The sequence below is a fragment of the Dendrobates tinctorius genome, unplaced genomic scaffold (genome assembly GCF_039654945.1).
Source record: "Dendrobates tinctorius isolate UK_male_01 unplaced genomic scaffold, ASM3965494v1 ptg000036l, whole genome shotgun sequence".
In the NCBI taxonomy this organism is placed as follows: domain Eukaryota; kingdom Metazoa; phylum Chordata; class Amphibia; order Anura; family Dendrobatidae; genus Dendrobates; species Dendrobates tinctorius.
Window position 1 is genome coordinate 39,003,881 of NW_027361704.1, and position 20,057 is coordinate 39,023,937.

Sequence of the window (20,057 nt, forward strand, 5' to 3'; positions counted from 1 at the left end):
ATTGGTGCACTTATTGGAAATCACCCCTCAATTGGTGCACTTATTGGAAATCACCCCTCCATTGGTGCACTTATTGGAAATCACCCCACCATTGGTGCACTTATTGGAAATCACCCCTCCATTGGTGCACTTATTGGAAATCACCCCTCCATTGGTGCACTTATTGGAAATCACCCCTCAATTGGTGCACTTATTAGAAATCACCCCCCTATTGGAGCACTTATTGGAAATCACCCCCCTATTGGAGCACTTATTGGAAATCACCCCCCCATTGGTACATTTATTGGAAATCACCCCCCCATTGGTACATTTATTGGAAATCACCCCTCCATTGGTGCATTTATTGGAAATTACTAGTGATGAGCGAGTATACTCGTTGCTCGAGTCTCCCAGAGCGTGCTCGGAGATTTAGTTTTTGTCGCCTCATCTGCATGATTTGCGACTGCTAGACAGCCTGAATACATGTGTGGAATGCCTGTTTGTTAGGGAATTCCCACATGTATTCATCCTGTCTACAAGTCACAAATCATGCAGCTGAGACGACGAAATCTAAATCTCCGAGCACGCCAAAATACTCGATCACCCGAGCATGCTCGGGGACATCTGAGCAACAATGCTACTCGCTCAGCACTAGAAATTACCCCTCCATTGATGCACTTATGCGAAATCACCCCCCCCATTGGTGCATTTTTATTGGAATCACCCCTCCATTGCTGCACTTATTGGATATAACCAGGGCTGTGGAGTCGGATTCGGTATGAAATGGACCGACTCCTAAAATATATAATAAATTGGGTACAGTAATTCAATGCAGAATGTGCTGAATATTTTTTCACAGGAATTTGGGAAAGTTATGAAACGTCCTATAAATGACTGTTATATTCCTGATCTAAGGCTACATTCACACACAGCGTTTTTCCTGCATTTTTTGAGGATACGTTTTTCAGCTGCAAAAGCAGATCAGCTTTTTAAAAAACCGCATCGCCTGAAAGGTTTTTGAGCTCACAGATAATGTTTTCAATAGCAAAAGCAGATTAGAAATCTACTCTAGCTATCCATTTATCCATATCTGTCTATCCATATCTTATCTTTACCAAAAAGAATGAAAGCCGGGTAGCACACAGACTAAAGGTACTGTCACACTTAGCGATGTACCAGCGATCCAGACCAGCGATATGACGCGGTCAGGATCGCTGGTACATCACTAAGTGGTCGCGAGTGAGCTGCCACACAGGCAGATCTCACCAGCGACATCGCTGGGGATGGGGTCGCTACTTACCTGTCATACTAGGCGATCCTGCGTCCTCCCGCCCGGCTCCACGCTCGTCTCTCCACAGGAAGCGCCGCAGGAAGCTGACGACGAGAAACAGTCCTGGACGTTCTCGCGCGATCAGCGGTAACCAGCGGGGGAGCGGGTCGTAGGTAAGTATCAGACACAGCGATGTCGCTAGCAATATCGCTATAACATCACAAGTTATAGCGATATTGCTAGCGATATCGCTTAGTGTGACAGTACCTTAACACTCCTTTTTTTTTTTTTTAGCACCAGTCAGGTACACCTCATAGCTGCCCAAACGGACGCCCAGAACAGGCATTGCTCGTCCTTAGTAACAACATCAATTGATAGTTGGAATAAATAGGCTGCATTCATCACCATATCTTCTTATGGTGCAGGCTTTATTTTCAAGTGTAGGGGTGTGCAGTATTAGGTTCTGCAGCAGCTGAGGTGTGCAGTATGAGGTTCTGCAGAACAGTATGAGGTTCTGCCCCCCCCCCCCAGGTTTGATCCTGGCTACACCCATGGTGTGAATGTAGCCTGAGGATCTAGGGTTTGTCTCAGCTGAGATAAGTCAGTTTTTTTTATTTTATATATATATATATATTGTGGTGTAGTTACCACTATGTCAGCTAGGGGGCGCTGTGTGGGTGTCCCAGGATGGGTGTACAGGCACATTCAGTGTGGTAACAGGAGCAGGGTCCTAAATGACCATTATGGGTCTCAAGGTGGGTGGCCTTGGGATGCAGGCTCCAGGGTGTATTGATCAGCAGAGGTACTGCTGATCTTTCTGTTACACTGTGTCAGGGAAGCCTGTGTGTGTCTATACAACCTTTAGTGATGTCATAGCCATGTGATTCCCTTTGGGTGTGGTTACAGGGCTATGTAATTGAGGTGTTTGGCACATGTGAGAGACTGTGAGGGAGTCTGTCAGAGTGTGGACAGACTTCCATGTGTCCAGGCGGGACACTACAGAGGTTGTATATGGGGAGGACTACAGCTCCCAGCATGTGCTGAGACTCTCGGTCCGAGTCTGAAGCCACGGACATTTCTGTTCTTTTGCCTAATCTAGAGGCTATTTTGGTAATGTGCTCCCTTGTGGGTTTATGATGCAAATAAACCCCATGAACTTTGGGAAGAACCTGCCTCATGATTGTCTCCCGCTGCACCTAAGCGAGTCGAATCCCTACAATTGGTGGAGAATGCGAGCAGCGATTCCCAGAAGCACGTGTGGCAGTGCTGTCGATTCTGAGCCAGGAGAGCAGACTGTCTGACAACCGTGAGTAATACTGACCGAGGTCAGAGAAAGTGACTGTATTAAAATTTGTGGGATACCTCTGAGGAGAAGAGGCGTCCAGGAACCTGTGTGGCCGACACAGGTAACAGACAGGAGTCTGGGTTGCACTGGGGTCAGTGAGAGACTGTGTCCCTGGAGGGGTCAGTGAGCAAGGTCCTGGAGGGTCAGTGTTGGGAAGAGCCCTGAAGCACGTGCTATGACCTTGGACCTGGTGAGGCGTGTGTTGGGCAGTCTCAGGTGGAGACGGATGTCCTGAAGAGCACCCGCTGAGCCCCTGGACCTGGTGAGACCGGTGTGTTGGGAAACCCTGGGAGGAGGGCTGCTCCCTGAATAGCACCCGGTGTGCGCCTGTGTGTTGGACGGTCTCAGGCGGAGACGGTACGTCCTGAACAGCACACGAACAGGACATGTGAGAGACTGTGCATGTGTTTTTTTTCCTTTTCCTCTGCAAAACCTGAAGGTGCTTGCTGTGGCTCAGTGGGGTCACGAAGGTCTCGCAGCACAGGGTCCTGGTGTTTTCTTTAAGGGATCTGCCCTGGGAGCATTGGTAGCAGACGCTGTCTGTCTACACCATCCTGCTGCAGCTTTATTGCATGTGACTAAGCGGATACAGTAGTTGTGGCTTTACACAACTATTAAGGGTGAGTACCCTGTATTATTGCTGCATAACCCATTATACCTGCACTGGTAAGGCCCTATGGGCGCACTTTTGTGGCTTTTTTATCTTTGAGGGTGACAAGCGGCTTCCAGTAACCCGGCGGGGTTACGAAGGTGACAAGCGGCTTCCGGTGGATCGGCGCGTCCACGAAGACGGAGCAGCAGGGACTGCAGTGACACCAGCCGCTGTGTGTGTGTGAACAGCAGCCGGAGGTGCCGGTGGTTTGTGACAGCAGAAGCTGTGGTGGTGCCAGCAAGGACTTGTCTGGTATCGTGAGAGACAAACTGTACTGTGTGAACTGTGGCATAAGAAGTTCTGCAGAACGGACATGGGGAAATCCCAAAAGGGGGCGGTGACCCAAAAGGGAGTGGTAACCAAAAAAGGGGTGGGGTCCCAAAAGGGGGCGGTGACCCAAATTAGAGTGGTAACCCAAAAAGGGGTGGAGTCACAAAAGGGGGAGGTGACCCAAATTGGAGTGGTAACCCAAAAGGGGGTGGAGTCCCAAAAGGGGGCGGTGACCCAAATTGGAGTGGCAACCCAAAGCGGGGTGGTGGTCCAGAAAGGGGCCAAGTGTGAAGAAGTGACAGCACTGGGTGTCTCAGTAGGTATGTCTGGAGTACCGCAGTGTATGTGCAGGTCTTTTTCAGAATGTGGAATATCATTTCCAGGTAGTAATGACGGGCCACAGATGTGTACAGTGATGCTGCACCGGGAAGGAGCCTTTGGTCGGCTGGACTCAGAGAGTCAGGTGACTCTGACAGGAAAGCCTCTCGTTTTCTCTCTGACCGAGAAAAACGTCAGGGTTCGCTGTAAACACGGGGTCACGGTGAACTACGCAGTAGACACAGTAGTGTTTGAGGGGACCAAAGGTGGTAAGTGCCAAGGTAGAGGGATACCACGGGACTTAGTCTATGCCTGGGAGAGGGGCCGGGACTTTCTTTTGTTTGATGACATTTGGTCGGATGATGGAGATGCTTCGACTGTGGGGCCAGCGGACACTGAGACAGTGACGGCTCCTGACATGGACAGGTCAGAGGTAGAACTGACCAGAGGAAGAAGTACATCTGCCCAACTGACGGACCTGACGTCTCGTGATAAGACAGATGCTGGGCTGGGAGATGAGACTACTGGACTAGACACATTGGTGCTGGACGGTAACTGGAGGGTTCACTCGACTGGTGTGACTGACCCAGTGGTACCCTTTGATGATATAATTAAAGAGGTAGTGGTGAGACACGTGCTGGCCAAAAGAGAACAAGATCATGAGATACAGCTGATAAAGGAGACTGTAACAGAACATGTCGAACGGGAAAGAGTCCTAAGGCAAGCAACTGAGCACAGAGTGGATGAGCTGGAGAAGGAAGTCTCTGAGCTCAGAGGTCACCTGTCCACTTGTAAAACCATGAACAAGACCCTGTTGGAAGATATGGAGGTGCTCAGAGAGGCCCAAGAGAAGCATCAACAGGAGATTCTCAGGAGAGAGGATCAGCGTCGCTACCTGGCAGAGGAGCGAGATAAAGTTCTGCAAGAACTCAGTGGAGTAGTAAAAGGTCTTCTGCAGGAGAAGTGGAGGGGCGAAGACGTACAGCGGCCTTGCCCGACTGATAGCAAGGCAGAACTGCCAAAGCCCATCTTGGAAAAGGGTCCTGAAGACTGTAAATCTCAGGAAGATGGTGAGCAAAGAGCTGCACAAGACAGTCACCCGGTCTTGGCAGATACCTTGAGGGAAGTGTCCGTGGGGAACCCAGAGCCATCTGTCCAGGATGAGAGCAAGTCCATGACCTTCAAGTGCGTGATTGAGGTACCCGAAGACGTGCGAGAAGCGTGTGCCAGCGAAGGTGTGCATGAGACCTTTAAAAAGGCAGTAAAGGCCTATAGTGTGAGCTGGGCACCAGAAACAGACCAGTTGGTGATACTGGCAGAAACGGAAGACACAGAGAGAAGGGTGGCTGTCCTGAAGGAGATGCACCTACAATGTCTCCGCACGAAACAGATGCTCGTGGAGCGTAATAGGAAAGCCGCTCGATGTCTGGAGCTTGCAAGGGAAGCACAAAGTCGGCTGGGCTTTGTGGAAGACATAATTCCGGTACCCAGAAATCTGGTGGGGAAAGTCGTTGGCAGACTTGGAAAGGTGATGCAGGAGATGGTGAATCGATCCTGTGTGAAGAGAGTGAGGATCCCACCTGCTGGTGAAATCCAAGTCGTTATTGAAGATGACATGGTTCCTGTCATTGTGGTTGGTTCGGTGGAAAGCATTGGGAAGCTTCGCATGCTCCTGGAATATCGGGTAGCGTACCTGAAGGAGATTGAGCAGCTAAGACAGGATCGACTGCAGATGAATGAGCAGATAGAGAACGTCAGGTGGCGTCCACCTCCAACCCAAGGTGTAAGGACCCGAAGGGATCCTCCAAGGAATGAAAGGACAGGTAGTCGAAGGCAAGAACGTCGAGAGTCCGCAAGTGGCCGTTCTAATCGTAGTAACATAGGCACGAGACCCGGTGGTGGACATAGTGACAGAGGGTCAGACTCAGACCAGCCAGTTGGCCCAGCTGGACGTGGGACTCATGACAGTGTGAACTGGGAGAGCCGGCCGGTGAGAGAAAGGTCAGGTGACGGAGCGCACTGCAAACAGGTGGAGACTAAAGAGTGTCTGATCACACTGACGGACGTTGACGGGAAGGCCAAAGCCCAAGGCCGAGATACTGACCGCCGGGGGCGGGGGAGGCCTAACGTGAATATGAGGCAGTTTGACTACCGAAACAGACGGAGATGGTCCTCTCGACTTGTAGGGCAAGGTGACATGGGTGCCAGGTCTCAAGATACCTGGGTGATGTCATGTGTTCAACCCCACAAGTTTGAACAGAGGGGGGAGGTATGTGGTGTAGTTACCACTATGTCAGCTAGGGGGCGCTGTGTGGGTGTCCCAGGACGGGTGTACAGGCACATTCAGTGTGGTAACAGGAGCAGGGTCCTAAATGACCATTATGGGTCTCAAGGTGGGTGGCCTTGGGATGCAGGCTCCAGGGTGTATTGATCAGCAGAGGTACTGCTGATCTTTCTGTTACACTGTGTCAGGGAAGCCTGTGTGTGTCTATACAACCTTTAGTGATGTCATAGCCATGTGATTCCCTTTGGGTGTGGTTACAGGGCTATGTAATTGAGGTGTTTGGCACATGTGAGAGACTGTGAGGGAGTCTGTCAGAGTGTGGACAGACTTCCATGTGTCCAGGCGGGACACTACAGAGGTTGTATATGGGGAGGACTACAGCTCCCAGCATGTGCTGAGACTCTCGGTCCGAGTCTGAAGCCACGGACATTTCTGTTCTTTTGCCTAATCTAGAGGCTATTTTGGTAATGTGCTCCCTTGTGGGTTTATGATGCAAATAAACCCCATGAACTTTGGGAAGAACCTGCCTCATGATTGTCTCCCGCTGCACCTAAGCGAGTCGAATCCCTACAATATATATATATATATATATATATATATATATATATATATATATATATATATATATATATATACAGTACAGTCCAAAAGTTTGGAAACACCTTCTCATTCAAAGAGTTTTCTTTATTTTTATGACTATGAATATTGTAGATTCACCCTGAAGGCATCAAAACTATGAATTAACACATGTGGAATTATATAATTAACAAAACAGTGTGAAACATCTGAAAATTTGTCTTATATTCTAGGTTCTTCAAAGTAGCCACCTTTTGCTTTGTTTACTGTTTTGCATACTCTTGGCATTCTCTTGATGAGCTTCAAGAGGTAGTCACCGGAAATGGTTTTGACTTCACAGGTGTGCCCTGTCAGGTTTAATAAGTGGGATTTCTTGCCTTATAAATGGGGTTGGGACTATCAGTTGTGTTGTGCAGAAGTCTGGTGGATACACAGCTGATAGTCCTACTGAATAGACTGTTAGCTGCTTTTTTCTTGCCATAATACAAATTCTAAGTAAAGAAAAATGAGTGGCCATCATTACTTTAAGAAATGAAAGTCAGTCAGTCCGAAAAATTGGGAAAACTGAAAGTGTTCCCAAGTGCAGTGGCAAAAACCATCAAGCGCTACAAAGAAACTGGCTCACATGAGGACCGCCCCAGGAAAGGAAGACCAAGAGTCACCTCTGCTGCGGAGGATAAGTTCATCCGAGTCACCAGCTTCAGAAATCGCAGGTTAACAGCAGCTCAGATTAGAGACCAGGTCAATGCCACACAGTTCTAGCAGCAGACACATCTCTACAACAACTGTTAAGAGGAGATTTTGTGCAGCAGGCCTTCATGGTAAAATAGCTGCTAGGAAACCACTGCTAAGGACAGGCAACAAGCAGAAGAGACTTGTTTGGGCTAAAGAACACAAGGAATGGACATTAGACCAGTGGAAATCTGTGCTTTGGTCTGATGAGTCCACAGTTGAGATCTTTGGTTCCAACCACCGTGTCTTTGTGCGATGCAGAAAAGGTGAACGGATGGACTCTACATGCCTGGTTCCCACCGAGAAGCAAGGAGGAGGAGGTGTGATGGTGTGGGGGTGCTTTGCTGGTGACACTGTTGAGGATTTATTCAAAATTGAAGGCATACTGAACCAGCATGGCTACCACAGCATCTTGCAGCGGCTTGCTATTTGCGTTTAGTTGGATCATCATTTATTTTTCAACAGGACAATGACCCCAAACACACCTCCAGGCTGTGTAAGGGCTATTTGACCAAGAAGGAGAGTGATGGGGTGCTACACCAGATGACCTGGCCTCCAGAGTCACCAGACCTGTACCCAATCGAGATGGTTTGGGGTGAGCTGGACCGCAGAGTGAAGGCAAAAGGACCAACAAGTGCTAAGCATCACTGGGAACTCCTTCAAGACTGTTGGAAGACCATTTCCGGTGACTACCTCTTGAAGCTCATCAAGAGAATGCCAAGAGTGTGCAAACAGTAATCAAAGCAAAAGGTGGCTACTTTGAAGAACCTAGAATATAAGACATATTTTGAGTTGTTTCACACTTTTTTGTTAATTATATAATTCCACATGTGTTATTTCATAGTTTTGATGCCTTCAGAGTGAATCTACAATTTTCATAATCATGAAAATAAAGAAAACTCTTTGAATGAGAAGGTGTGTTCTAACTTTTGGTCTGTACTGTATATATGTAATTGATATTACATAGTGTATTACATATTTACAATTTATTACAGTTTTGTGTTCTAAAGTTGTATTCCAATAAATATATACATTGGCATGTAAAAGTTTGTGCACCCCTGGTCAAAATTACTGTTATTGTGACCAGTTAAGCAAGCTGAAGATGGAGTGATCTCTAAAAGGGCTAAAGTTAAAGATGACACATTTTCTCTGTATTTTAGGCCAAAAAAATTATATATTGTCATTTTTTACATTTAAAAAATTACAATAAGAAAAATAGGCCAGTGCAAAAGTTTGGGCACCCTGCGTAGTTAGTACCTAGTAGCACTCCCTTTTAAAAATATCACAGCTTGTAAACGCTTTTAGTAGCCAGCCAAGAGTCTTTCAATTCTTGTTTGATGGATTTTGATCCATTCTTCCTTGGAAAATTCTTCCATTTCTGTGAGATTCCTGGGTCGTCTTGCATGCACTGCTATTTTGAGGACTAGCCACAGATTTTCAATGATGATCGAATCGGCGGACTGTGAGGGCCATTGAAAAACCTTTAGCTATCACCTTTTGAGGTAGTCTATTGTGGATTTTGAGGTGTATGATCATTATCCATTTGTAGAAGCCATCCTGTTTTCAAATTCAGCTTTTTTACACATGGTGTTACTGTATGTTTGCATCAAGAATTTGTTGAAATTTAATTGAATCCATTCTTCCCTCTACCTGTGAAATGTTCCCTGTGCCATTGTCTGCAACACAACCCGAAAACATGATTGATCCATCCCCATGCTTAATGGATGGAGAGATGTTCTTTTCCTGAAATTCTATGCAATTTTTTCTCTGCACATACCTTTGATCATTGCGACCAAAGAGTTTTATTTTAACTTCAAAGATTCACTCACTGGACTTGTTTCTAAAATGCATTGGGCTTGTTTAGATGTTCTTTTGCATACCTCTGATGCTGAATTTTATGGTGAGGGTGCAGGAGAGGTTTTCTTCTGATGACTCTTCCTTGAGGCCATATTTGATAAGGTGTCTCTGAACAGTAGAACAATTACCACAACTCCAGAATCTGCTAAATCTTTCTGAAGGTCTTTTGCAGTCAAGTGGGGGTTCTGATATGCCTTTGTAGCAATCCTACAAGCAACGCTCTCTGAAATTTTGCTTGGCCTTCCAGACCTTATCTTAACCTCCACTGTTTCTGTAAACTGCTATTTCTGAATAACATATTGAACTGAGGAAAGGACAACTTGAAAATGCTTTGCTATCTTCTTATAGCCTTCTCCTGCTTTGTGGGCCTCCACCATTTTCATTTTCAGAGTGCTAGGCAGCTGCTTAACAGAACCCATGGTGGCTGTTTTTTCGCACAAGGTTGGAGGAGGCTATGTGCTTCTAAACTTGTGGAATCAGCATCAGATGGCTTTTCCTAACATTGAGGGTGAACAAGCCATAACCCATACAGGCTAATTAAGGTCTGAAACCTTGGTCAAAATTATCTGAGCACACAAATCTCCAAAGGTGCCCAAACTTTAGCATCGGACCATTTTTCTTTTTGTAATTTTTAAAATGTAAAAAAATTACAATGTGTATTACTTTTTAGCCTACAATACAAAACAAATGTGTCATCTTTAACTTTAGGCCTTTTAGAGATCATTTTATCTTCAACTTGCTTAACTGTTCACAATAACAGTAATTTTGACCAGGGGTGCCTAAACTTTTGCATGCCACTGTATTATGTTCTATCTAAATATCTTGATTATTGTATCATAAAAATGATTCAATGTCTGATGTTCACATTGTACTACAATAAATTTTTCACTTAAATATAAGCAATATATGTGGGAGTCGTAGAGTCGGAGTCGGTGTAAGGTAAATTGAGGAGTCGGAGTTGCAGGTTTGGCTTACCGACTCCACAGCCCTGGATATAACCCCTCCATTGGTGCAGTTATTGGGAATCAACCCTCCTTTGGTGCACTTATTGGATATAACCCCTCCACTAGTGTAAATAGTTTGGTGACCTTAATCGGTTCTTTAGTACCCTATTTTCCTATTTTCCTAGATAGGATGGTGACAGTAATGACTGCCATATGTCCTAATGGGGCATGTGGACAGGCGCGGTCCAGATGGCACTTATATGTTTCCTTTTTGTTTCAGCGGAGATACTGGAATTGGCTGGAAATGCTGCTAGAGATAATAAAAAGGGAAGAGTCACACCCAGACACATTCTCCTGGCAATAGCAAATGATGAAGAATTGAATCAGGTGAGTACCGACCAAGGTAACTCCTGTGCACATTGTACATTCAGTACAGACCAAAAGTTTGGACACACCTTCTCATTCAAAGAGAATGAGAATGCCAAGAGTGTTCAAAGCAGTAATCAAAGCAAAAGGTTTTTACTTTCAGCAACTTAGAAAATAAGACATATTTTGAGTTGTTTCACACTTTTTTGTTAATTATATAATTCCACATGTGTTAATTCCTAGTTTTGATGTCTTCAGAGTGAATCTACAATTTTCATAGTCATGAAAATAAAGAAAACTCTTTGAATAAGGAGTGTCCAAACTTTTGGTCTGTACTGTACATGTATGTCCTAATGCATATAGAAGTACAAGTATGCTCACAGATTTCTGTAGACGGGGGTGAGAGATGTGCAGGTTTCCTTGTCGGAGCATGTGCACCCCCTCAAGGTTACAGCAGTGTAAAAGGAAACACCATTGCTGACCCTTTAGGCCTTAGATGGCTATTTTAACAGCAACCAGATCACTTAAAAAAATGCTCTCAGTCTTCCATCTGTTTGTGTCTATAACAGAGGTGGTCAGTATCTGTGATTGTTGCGGAAAAAAAACTTGATTAATTTGTATAACAGGTTGTTTCCCACCCATCGCTTTACTATTACAACAATGTGCGAAAGGTGTAATGCATAGTATTCATCTGACACGCTGTTAAACAGCTCTTGGCAGCATAACCTCTAATCCTGGTTTTTTAATCCATTTTTTTCCTTACAAAACCCCGTTTATTACAACAAAACAAAATTTAAAACATTGTGAATAGTAAAAAAAAAAATTTAAAAAGAATAGTGCCTACAATATTGCGTTGATCCAGGGAGCTAGTCTGATTGCCGTATGTGGAGTCGGGAAGGATTTTTTTACCCAATGTGAACCTTACTGTTTGCCACATAGGGTTTTTTTTGCCTTCCTCTGGATCAGCATGTTAGGGCAAGTTAGGATAGGATATGGGTTGAACTAGATGGACTTTAAGTCTTCCTTCAACCTTAATAACTATGTTACTATGTTACATGATTGGTATTACACTGTTGAAAAAAAATAGAAAAAGGATGTTTATTCGGTCGTCCATGACAGCACCACCTGAGAGAGGGGATCCGCCCTTCAGGAACAGGAAACCTACAGATACAAAAGGGCGGCACCTCTCCCACGCATCAGTTGGTTTCCTGTCCCTATAGGACGGGACTTCCTACAGATGGTCCATCATGGAGTCGTCGAGGGATTCCCAGGCCGGCTGACCGACCCAGGTAGCGGGGGGGTCTCCTACCTCGGTCAAGCTCGGGTCCCTGGATGCGCCACGGTGGGGCCGGGTAGGTCACCACGACAGTGGTTGGAGCAGGCGGAGCAGAGGGTCCGGTGGACAGCCGTCTCCATAGGGCCGGCACAAGGTATGTATGACCCCTGGAACCCCTCCTGTTGCATTCACCCGGTCTCCGCTTGCTCCTCTCTCTCTCTCGCCGGGGGCTGGCGGTCGCGCCTGTGCGGCGGGTGCAGGTCGGCGCATGTGGGGGCGGCAGGCATTCCGGAGCCGGGGGCGCCGTGCCGGCTCCTTTCCGCGCGCTCCCGCGGTCTTGATCGCGCGGCGGAAGTGACGCAGCGGAAGGGGCGGGGCCGGGAACGCCGAAACCGGAAGTCGGGTGCCGGCCGGCTTTCCGGGATGCGCCGCCAGTGCTCGGCGGTCTGGGGCGGCGCCCGGTACCCGGGGGGGGGGGGGGGACGGAGCATGTGGGGGGGGAGGACCCGGGGGGGAGGTGCCGCGCCAGAGCCCTGCTGACCCGGACACTGTGGGAGGCATTAAAAGCACAGGAGGTGACGCTGCTGGGGTGCTTCTGAAGGCCCAGCAATGGATTCGACAGAAGCCCCCACAGAGCAGCAGGACGAGGCGCAGGAGCGCCCAGAGAAACAGGCCACAGTGAATTCACATGCGAGTGGCCAGCAGAAGAAGAAACGGACGGGCGAACAAAGCCACAGAAGTTCCTCCAGGCTAAAGGACCCTCCTGCCTCCCTCCGTGACCCGGTACCTGCCTCATCTGCATGGGTAAGAGATCTCCGTGAATGTACCCTGATGCAGTGTTTTATTTTGTTCTTTCGCAGGCAAGGAAAGCTACGGGGAAGCAGAAGCACAGGGAATGTGCCCTCTGTAATTGCCCTTTGCCAGACGGCCACCCTAAAAAGTTGTGTCAGCCATGCGTGCGACAAACGGTAGGGGTTGGATAGGGGTACCCTAGGGGTAGATTGACAGGCCCTTACACTCTTCCCCGTCCATACAGGTGGCGGAAGAAACACCGGACTTCACCACAAGCCTGAGGGAGATAATCAGGACAGAAATGAAGGCCCTATCTAAAAAAGACTCCTCTAAGGGAAGAGATGTTAACCTCTCTGGTTCAGAGTCCTCGGCCGCACCTGGAATCGATTTCTCCTCAGATTCCCCGGCCTCCACTTCATCATCTTCAGAGGAAGACTCGAGCCGTTTCTGCTTTCCCTTAGACCAGATGGATAAGTTAGTTAAAGCAGTAAGGTCCACCATGGGGGTAGCAGACCAGCGGTAGCGGCCACATGTACGGCCAGATCCTTGATGGTCTGGCTGGATCAGCTGGATTCCCAATTGAAGGATGGAACCTCAAGAGCATACATTCGAAAAGCTTTACCAGTTATCCAAAGTGCTGCTGCTTTTCTGGCTGATGCGTCAGCAGATTCTGCGAGGATGGCGGCTAGGACCGCAGGTTTATCCAACGCAGCTCGAAGGGCTCTCTGGTTAAAATGCTGGCCAGGAGACATCCAGGCCAGATCTCGACTCTGTTCCATTCCTTGTGAGGGCGAATACCTGTTTGGGCCCGTCCTGGATGAATTTTTAGAGAAGGCCGGGGACGATAAAAAGAAGTTCCCCAGTCTGCCGAACCCCTCTTTTAGACGCCCCTTTACCAGGAAAGGATATTTCCGTAGGAGGCCGTCCAGGGATCAGGGCAGATGGGACGACAAAAGAAGGAGAGGTACTGGATTCATGTTCGGAGGAGGGGGGCGCCAGGAAGGTCCAGCACGGGACACTAAAAAGCCGCCCCAATGACTAGTTGCTCCGGTAGGGGGGAGACTAGCTGCCTTCTACCCGGCCTGGGCATTAATCTCTAATAGCAACTGGATACTGGGGGTGGTAACTGCGGGCCTACGACTAGAATTCTCCCGGGTTCCCCAAGATCGTTTTAAGGTCACTCCTCTTAGGTCATCCTCATCAGAACAGTCTGCCCTGGAAGCTGAAGTTCGGGATCTTTGCCATAAAAAGGTCCTAACTAAAGTTCCAGAGGAAGAAAGGGGGAAAGGTTTCTACTCCCCTTTGTTCCTGGTCCGCAAGCCAGACAGTTCCTTTAGGACCATAATAAATCTTAAATCCCTCAATGAATTCCTGGTCACACGTCCATTTAAGATGGAAACAATTAATTCAACAATAAAATTACTGTTTCAAAACTGCTTCATGGTAGTGTTAGATTTGAAAGATGCCTACTACCATATACCCATTCATGCAGATCATCAGAGTTTTCTCAGAGTGGCAGTGCAGTTAGATGGGTCAGTTCAACATTTCCAGTATGCGGCCCTCCCCTTTGGGGTGGCAGTCGCTCCCCGTGTGTTTACTAAAGTAGTAGCGGAAGTTATGGCCCATCTACGTGAATCAGACATTTTAGTAGTTCCCTACTTAGATGACTTCTTGATTGTAGGGAAAACGGCTAACCATTGTTTGCAACAGCTACAAAGGGCAAGGTCTGCCCTAGAACGGTTAGGATGGCTGCTTAACATTAAAAAATCTCGGTTACAGCCGATGAGAATCCAACAATTCTTGGGCCTCATCCTAGATTCCGAAAAACAGGAATGCCGTCTGCCCCCGGAGAAGCTGGTTCGCCTGCACTATCAGGTCCTGAACGCTTCCAGTAACCCGACCATGTCCCTCAGGAAAGCCATGTCCCTTCTAGGTTCACTTTCCTCCTGTATCCCGGCGGTCCAGTGGGCCCAGTTTCATTCAAGAACTCTACAGGGCGAGGTCTTAAGGCATCAAAAAATGCTTGGGGGTTACTTAGAGGGCCAGTTAACCTTGTCCCGAAACACAAGGGAGTCCCTAGAATGGTGGCTAGACGAGAATAATTTATCCAGAGGGGTTCCCTGGGAATATGACATCCCGCATAATCACCACGGATGCTAGCCCTTCCGGTTGGGGGGCTCATATGGGGGAAATTCTGGTCCAGGGCCTATGGGAGCATCATCAGATAGAGATGTCATCCAACTTGAAAGAATTGACAGCAGTAGAGCTGGCGGCTAAAGAACTGCTTGTGTATCTACAGGGCCATCATGTGCGAGTGTTCTCCGACAATCTGGTCACCGTAGCGTATATCAACCACCAAGGTGGGACCCGTTCCAAATCCCTGATGAATGTAGCAGAACGGCTGTTCCAGCTAGCAGAGCAGCATTTCCTATCATTAACAGCTCTACATATAAAGGGGAAAGAAAACACCACGGCAGATTTCCTGAGCCGCAATCTCTTAAGGCAAGGAGAATGGTCCCTAAAAACTCTATCTTCGACCTGATTGTACAGAAGTGGGGACTGCCAGAGATAGATCTCTTCGCCACCAAGGAAAACAGGAAAGTAAGGCAATTTTGCTCACTAAATCCCAGAGAAGACCCCCTGGCGGTAGACTCCTTGCTGATAAAGTGGGATTTCGGGCTATCCTATGCCTTCCCTCCCCTATCGCTATTACCTCTAGTGGTGAGGAAAATCAGGAGAGACAGAGCGAAAGTTATAGTGATCGCTCCGTTTTGGCCCAGGAGGGCTTGGTTCTCATGCCTCAGGACCATGTCAGTGTCCGATCCTTGGGTCCTGCCGGAGATCCCGGATCTCCTATCCCAGGGCCCAGTCTTTCATCCTCAGGTGGCTGGCCTACATCTGACGGCGTGGAGTTTGAACGGACACTGCTGAAAGATAAAGGCTTCTCCCCAGACCTGGTTGACACTCTACTTAAAAGTAGAAAGATCACTACTACCAAGATCTATGTCAGAATTTGGAAGAGATTCCTAAAGAACTCTAGAGTAGTCGCTGGGGGTTCGGCTCCTATAAATCAAATCTTAGAATTTCTTCAGAAAGGTCTAGAAATGGGGCTCTCCACTAGTACCCTCAAAGTACAAGCTTCAGCCTTGGGGGCCCTCTTTAGCTGCAACATCGCGGGTATTTACTGGGTCAGTAGATTCATCAAGGCAGCAGGTAGATCCAGGCCAGTGGTGAAGGATAGATTCATGCCATGGGACTTGAACCTAGTCCTCACAGCCATGACAGAAGCTCCATTCGAACCCATCTCATCAGCCTCTATAAAAAACCTGTCCCTCAAGGTAGCCTTCCTGGTAGCTCTAACCTCAGCTCGTAGAGTAAGCGACATCCAGGCATTATCTAGGCGTCCTCCTTATTTACAGTTTAAGGACGATAGGGTAATACTCAGACCTGACCCGGCGTACTTACCGAAGGTAGTTTCTAGCTTTCATAGAACACAGGAAATAGTCCTTCCATCCTTCCTCCCTAATCCAGCTAATGAGAAGGAAGAGAAATTACACACCTTAGATGTTAGAGAATGCCTTAAAGAATATCTGGCGGTTACTGACCCCTGGAAAAAGGAGAATGCCCTATTTATCTCCCATCAAGGTCCCAGGAAAGGCTGTAGAGTGTCAAAAAATACACTAGCTAGGTGGATTAGAGAGGCTATTTCAATTGCATACACCTCAAAGGGCAGACCGGCACCTGCAAAACTGAGGGCGCATTCCACCAGAGCCATGGCGTCCTCGTGGGCCGAGAGATCAGAAGTCTCCATTGACCAGATATGTAAGGCGGCTACTTGGTCCTCTCCGAGCACCTTTTATAATCATTATAGGCTAGACTTGGGTGCTTCCACAGACCTCTCTTTTGGTATAAGGGTACTGCAGGCTGTAGTCCCTCCCTAAAATAGTTATTACTCTCTGTAAATCTCTCAGGTGGTGCTGTCATGGACGACTGAATAAAGTCTTAGTTACTCACCGGTAAACGGTATTTTTCGGAGTCCATGACAGCACCCGTATATTCCCCCCCTTTTGTAGTTTAAATTTGGATATGCACTTCTTTCTCTTATATGTACACTAGTAAGGAATAGTTGTATAAAAAACACTGTGTATAAATTTTGCTATTAACCATTGTGGTCCTCTTGTGCTCTGTAATCCAACTGATGCGTGGGAGAGGTGCCGCCCTTTTGTATCTGTAGGTTTCCTGTTCCTGAAGGGCGGATCCCCTCTCTCAGGTGGTGCTGTCATGGACTCCGAAAAATACCGTTAACCGGTGAGTAACTAAGACTTTTTTGTTTAAAATGAATGAAATAATTCAGTTTACTGCAAAGTGGAACCAAAGAAACAGCAGAATCCCACATCCGCATTGATGGGATAAATAAAGAAAAGGGGCCTATGGGTTTTCATGTTTTGGGTTTGTAGTAAACCAACAGAAAAAAATAAAATGAAATAAACATTACTAATTATATCTACCTACAACTACAACACTTGTCACATGTATCCGAAACTACCATCCCCTGTATCTGAAACTACCATCAACTGTATCTGAAACTACCATCACCTGTATCTGAAACTACCATCACCTGTATCTGAAACTACCATTACCTGTATCTGAAACTACCATCACCTGTATCTGAAACTACCATTACCTGTATCTGAAACTACCATCACCTGTATCTGAAACTACCATCACCTGTATCTGAAACTACCATTACCTGTATCTGAAATTACCAACACCTGTATTTAAAACAACCACCACTGGTATCCAAAAAACTACCACCACCTATAACTAGAGCTACCACCACCTGTATCCAAAACTGCCATCACTTCTATGCAAAGCTGCCACCACTTGTATCCACATGTGGAGACACGGGGTGTCAGTGGGTGCTCTAGTCCGATGGCTCGAGATCGTATGGACCAAGGATCATCCCACTATATGCCTGCTCTCCTTTGGGTATACCACTCGGACAACACAGGATGAGGGTAAAACAGTGTGGCAATAATTTATTGAACCTGACTCTCCAGGATTAGAGCCACTTCCAGGGCCGACTACCCCCACCAGTGGCACCCCGCTTTTGGCGGGCACCCACCGAGACAAGCTAAGGAAGCTAACCGAGAACGGTGAGGTATGTGGCCCAATGACCTGATTGTCCCAATCTGGATTCTTAAAGACATCTCTGAGTGTTCAGCGATGGTCAATGGAGCAGATCTGTGTTCTTCCAGCTGGGGCCTTGGTCCCCTAAGCTGCATCCTGTAGAATTTCAAATCTGTGTCCTTTGTGATGGAGCCATGTTTTGGTTGCTGTCCTCTAGCGTGTTCCTTGTTGTTGTCATTTACAGAATCTCTGGATCTTTGGTGTCTTGGATAATTAAGAAAAAATGCTGTCATCACACCACAGCTACCTCCATATGTGTCCAAAACAATCACCAATCACCACTTGTATCCAACGCTATTTTTACATGTATCCAAAGCTACCACCACCAGCTGTATCCAAAGCTACCAACACTTTTATTCAAAGCTACCACCACCTGTATCCAAACCTACCATAACCTTGTATACAAAGCTACGACCATCTTGTATTCAATTCTACGACCACCTTGTATCCAAAGCTACCACCACCTTGTATCCAAAGCTACCATCATCATCTGTATCCAAAGAAAAAATAGAAAAGCAGCACAGATGAAAAAGGAGAAAAGAGGGTGCATGCTCTCAGGTATATACCAAACCTTAAAGACATCCATGAGAAAAATGGAATGCAGCACTCCTTTTGAAAATATAAAGGTGTTTTATTCAGCCCATAGGGCTATGTGCCCATTCAGTGCAACGTTTCTGTCCAAAAAGGGTGCAGACCTTTCTCAAGCAGACTGCTTGAGAAAGGTCCGCACCCTTTTTGGATCGAAACGTTGCACTAAATGGGCACATAGCCCTATGGACTGAATAAAACACCTTTATATTTTCTAAAGGAGTGCTGCTTTCAATTTTTCTCATGGACATCTGTATCCAAAGCTACCAACACTTTTATTCAAAACTACCATCACCTATATCCAAACCTACCATAACCTTGTATCCAAAGCTATGATCACCTTGTATCCAAAACTATCTCCCCTTGAATCCAAAGCTAACATGCCTTGTATCCAAAACTACCATGACCTATTTGTAAAGCTACCACACCACTACCTATATTTAAAGCTACCATCACCTGTATCCAAATTTACCATCACCTTGTGTCCAAAACTACCACCACCTTGTATCCAAAACTCACCCCTTGAATCCAAAGCTACCACGCCTTGTATCCAAAACTACCATCACCTATATGTAAAGCTACCACACCACCACCTGTATCCAAAGCTACCACCACTTGTATCCAAGACAACCACCACCTTGTATCTAAAGCTATCACCACTTGCATCCAAAGCTACCACCTCTTGTATCCAAAGCTACCACCACCTATATGTAAAGCTACCACACCACCACCTGTATCCAAAGCTACCACCACTTGTATCCAAGACAACCACCACCTTGTATCTAAAGCTATCACCACTTGCATCCAAAGCTACCACCTCTTGTATCCAAAACTACCATCACCTATATGTAAAGCTACCACACCACCACCTGTATCCAAAGCTACCACCACTTGTATCCAAGACAACCACCACCTTATATCTAAAGCTATCACCACTTGCATCCAAAGCTACCACCACTTGTATCCAAGACAACCACCACCTTGTATCTAAAGCTATCATCACTTGCATCCAAAGCTACCTCCTCTTGTATCCAAAGCTACCACCACCTATATGTAAAGCTACCACCATCTGTATCCAAACCAACCACCACCTTGTATCCAAGGCTATCACCACCTGTATCCAAAGCTATCACCACCTATATTTAATGCTACCACTACCTGTATCCAAAGCTACTATCTACTGTATTCAAAGCAACCATCTCCTGCCAACACTTGAATCCAAAAGATTCCAAAACAAAAAACACCTGTGTCCAAGACAGCCACCATCTGTATCCAAAACTACCGCCATCTGTATTCAAAGCTGCCATTTCCTGTATCCAAAGCTACCACCACTTATTTTCAAAACTACCACCACCAAGGCTACCACTACCTGTATCTAAAGCAATCACCGTATCTAAAGCTACCTGTATCCAAAACAACCATCACCTGTATCTATAGCTAAAACTACTTTTCTGACATAAAAAGCAGCTGTGTTACAACTACCATATGAAAATTAAAAAGTTCTGTTTCTTGGATTGCGACCATGAGGGAACGGGAAACACTTAGTCCACAAGGCCTAATAGTGGAACTTCAGCAACCTAAGGAGAAACATGGTCTTCTATGTCCCTGCATAAAGACT

At 46.7% G+C, this 20,057-nt stretch overlaps 1 protein-coding gene across 4 annotated transcripts in view; it reads left to right on the forward strand.

The window, feature by feature from the left end:
- The window catches only part of MACROH2A1 (macroH2A.1 histone), a 103,062-nt gene that overhangs the window by 22,774 nt on the left and 60,231 nt on the right, over positions 1-20,057 (forward strand). For all 4 annotated transcript variants that reach the window (XM_073573801.1, XM_073573799.1, XM_073573798.1 and 1 more), the window contains exon 3: positions 10,508-10,614. In XM_073573801.1, the coding sequence (XP_073429902.1) occupies positions 10,508-10,614 (107 nt within the window). The remainder of the gene's footprint in view (positions 1-10,507; positions 10,615-20,057) is intronic.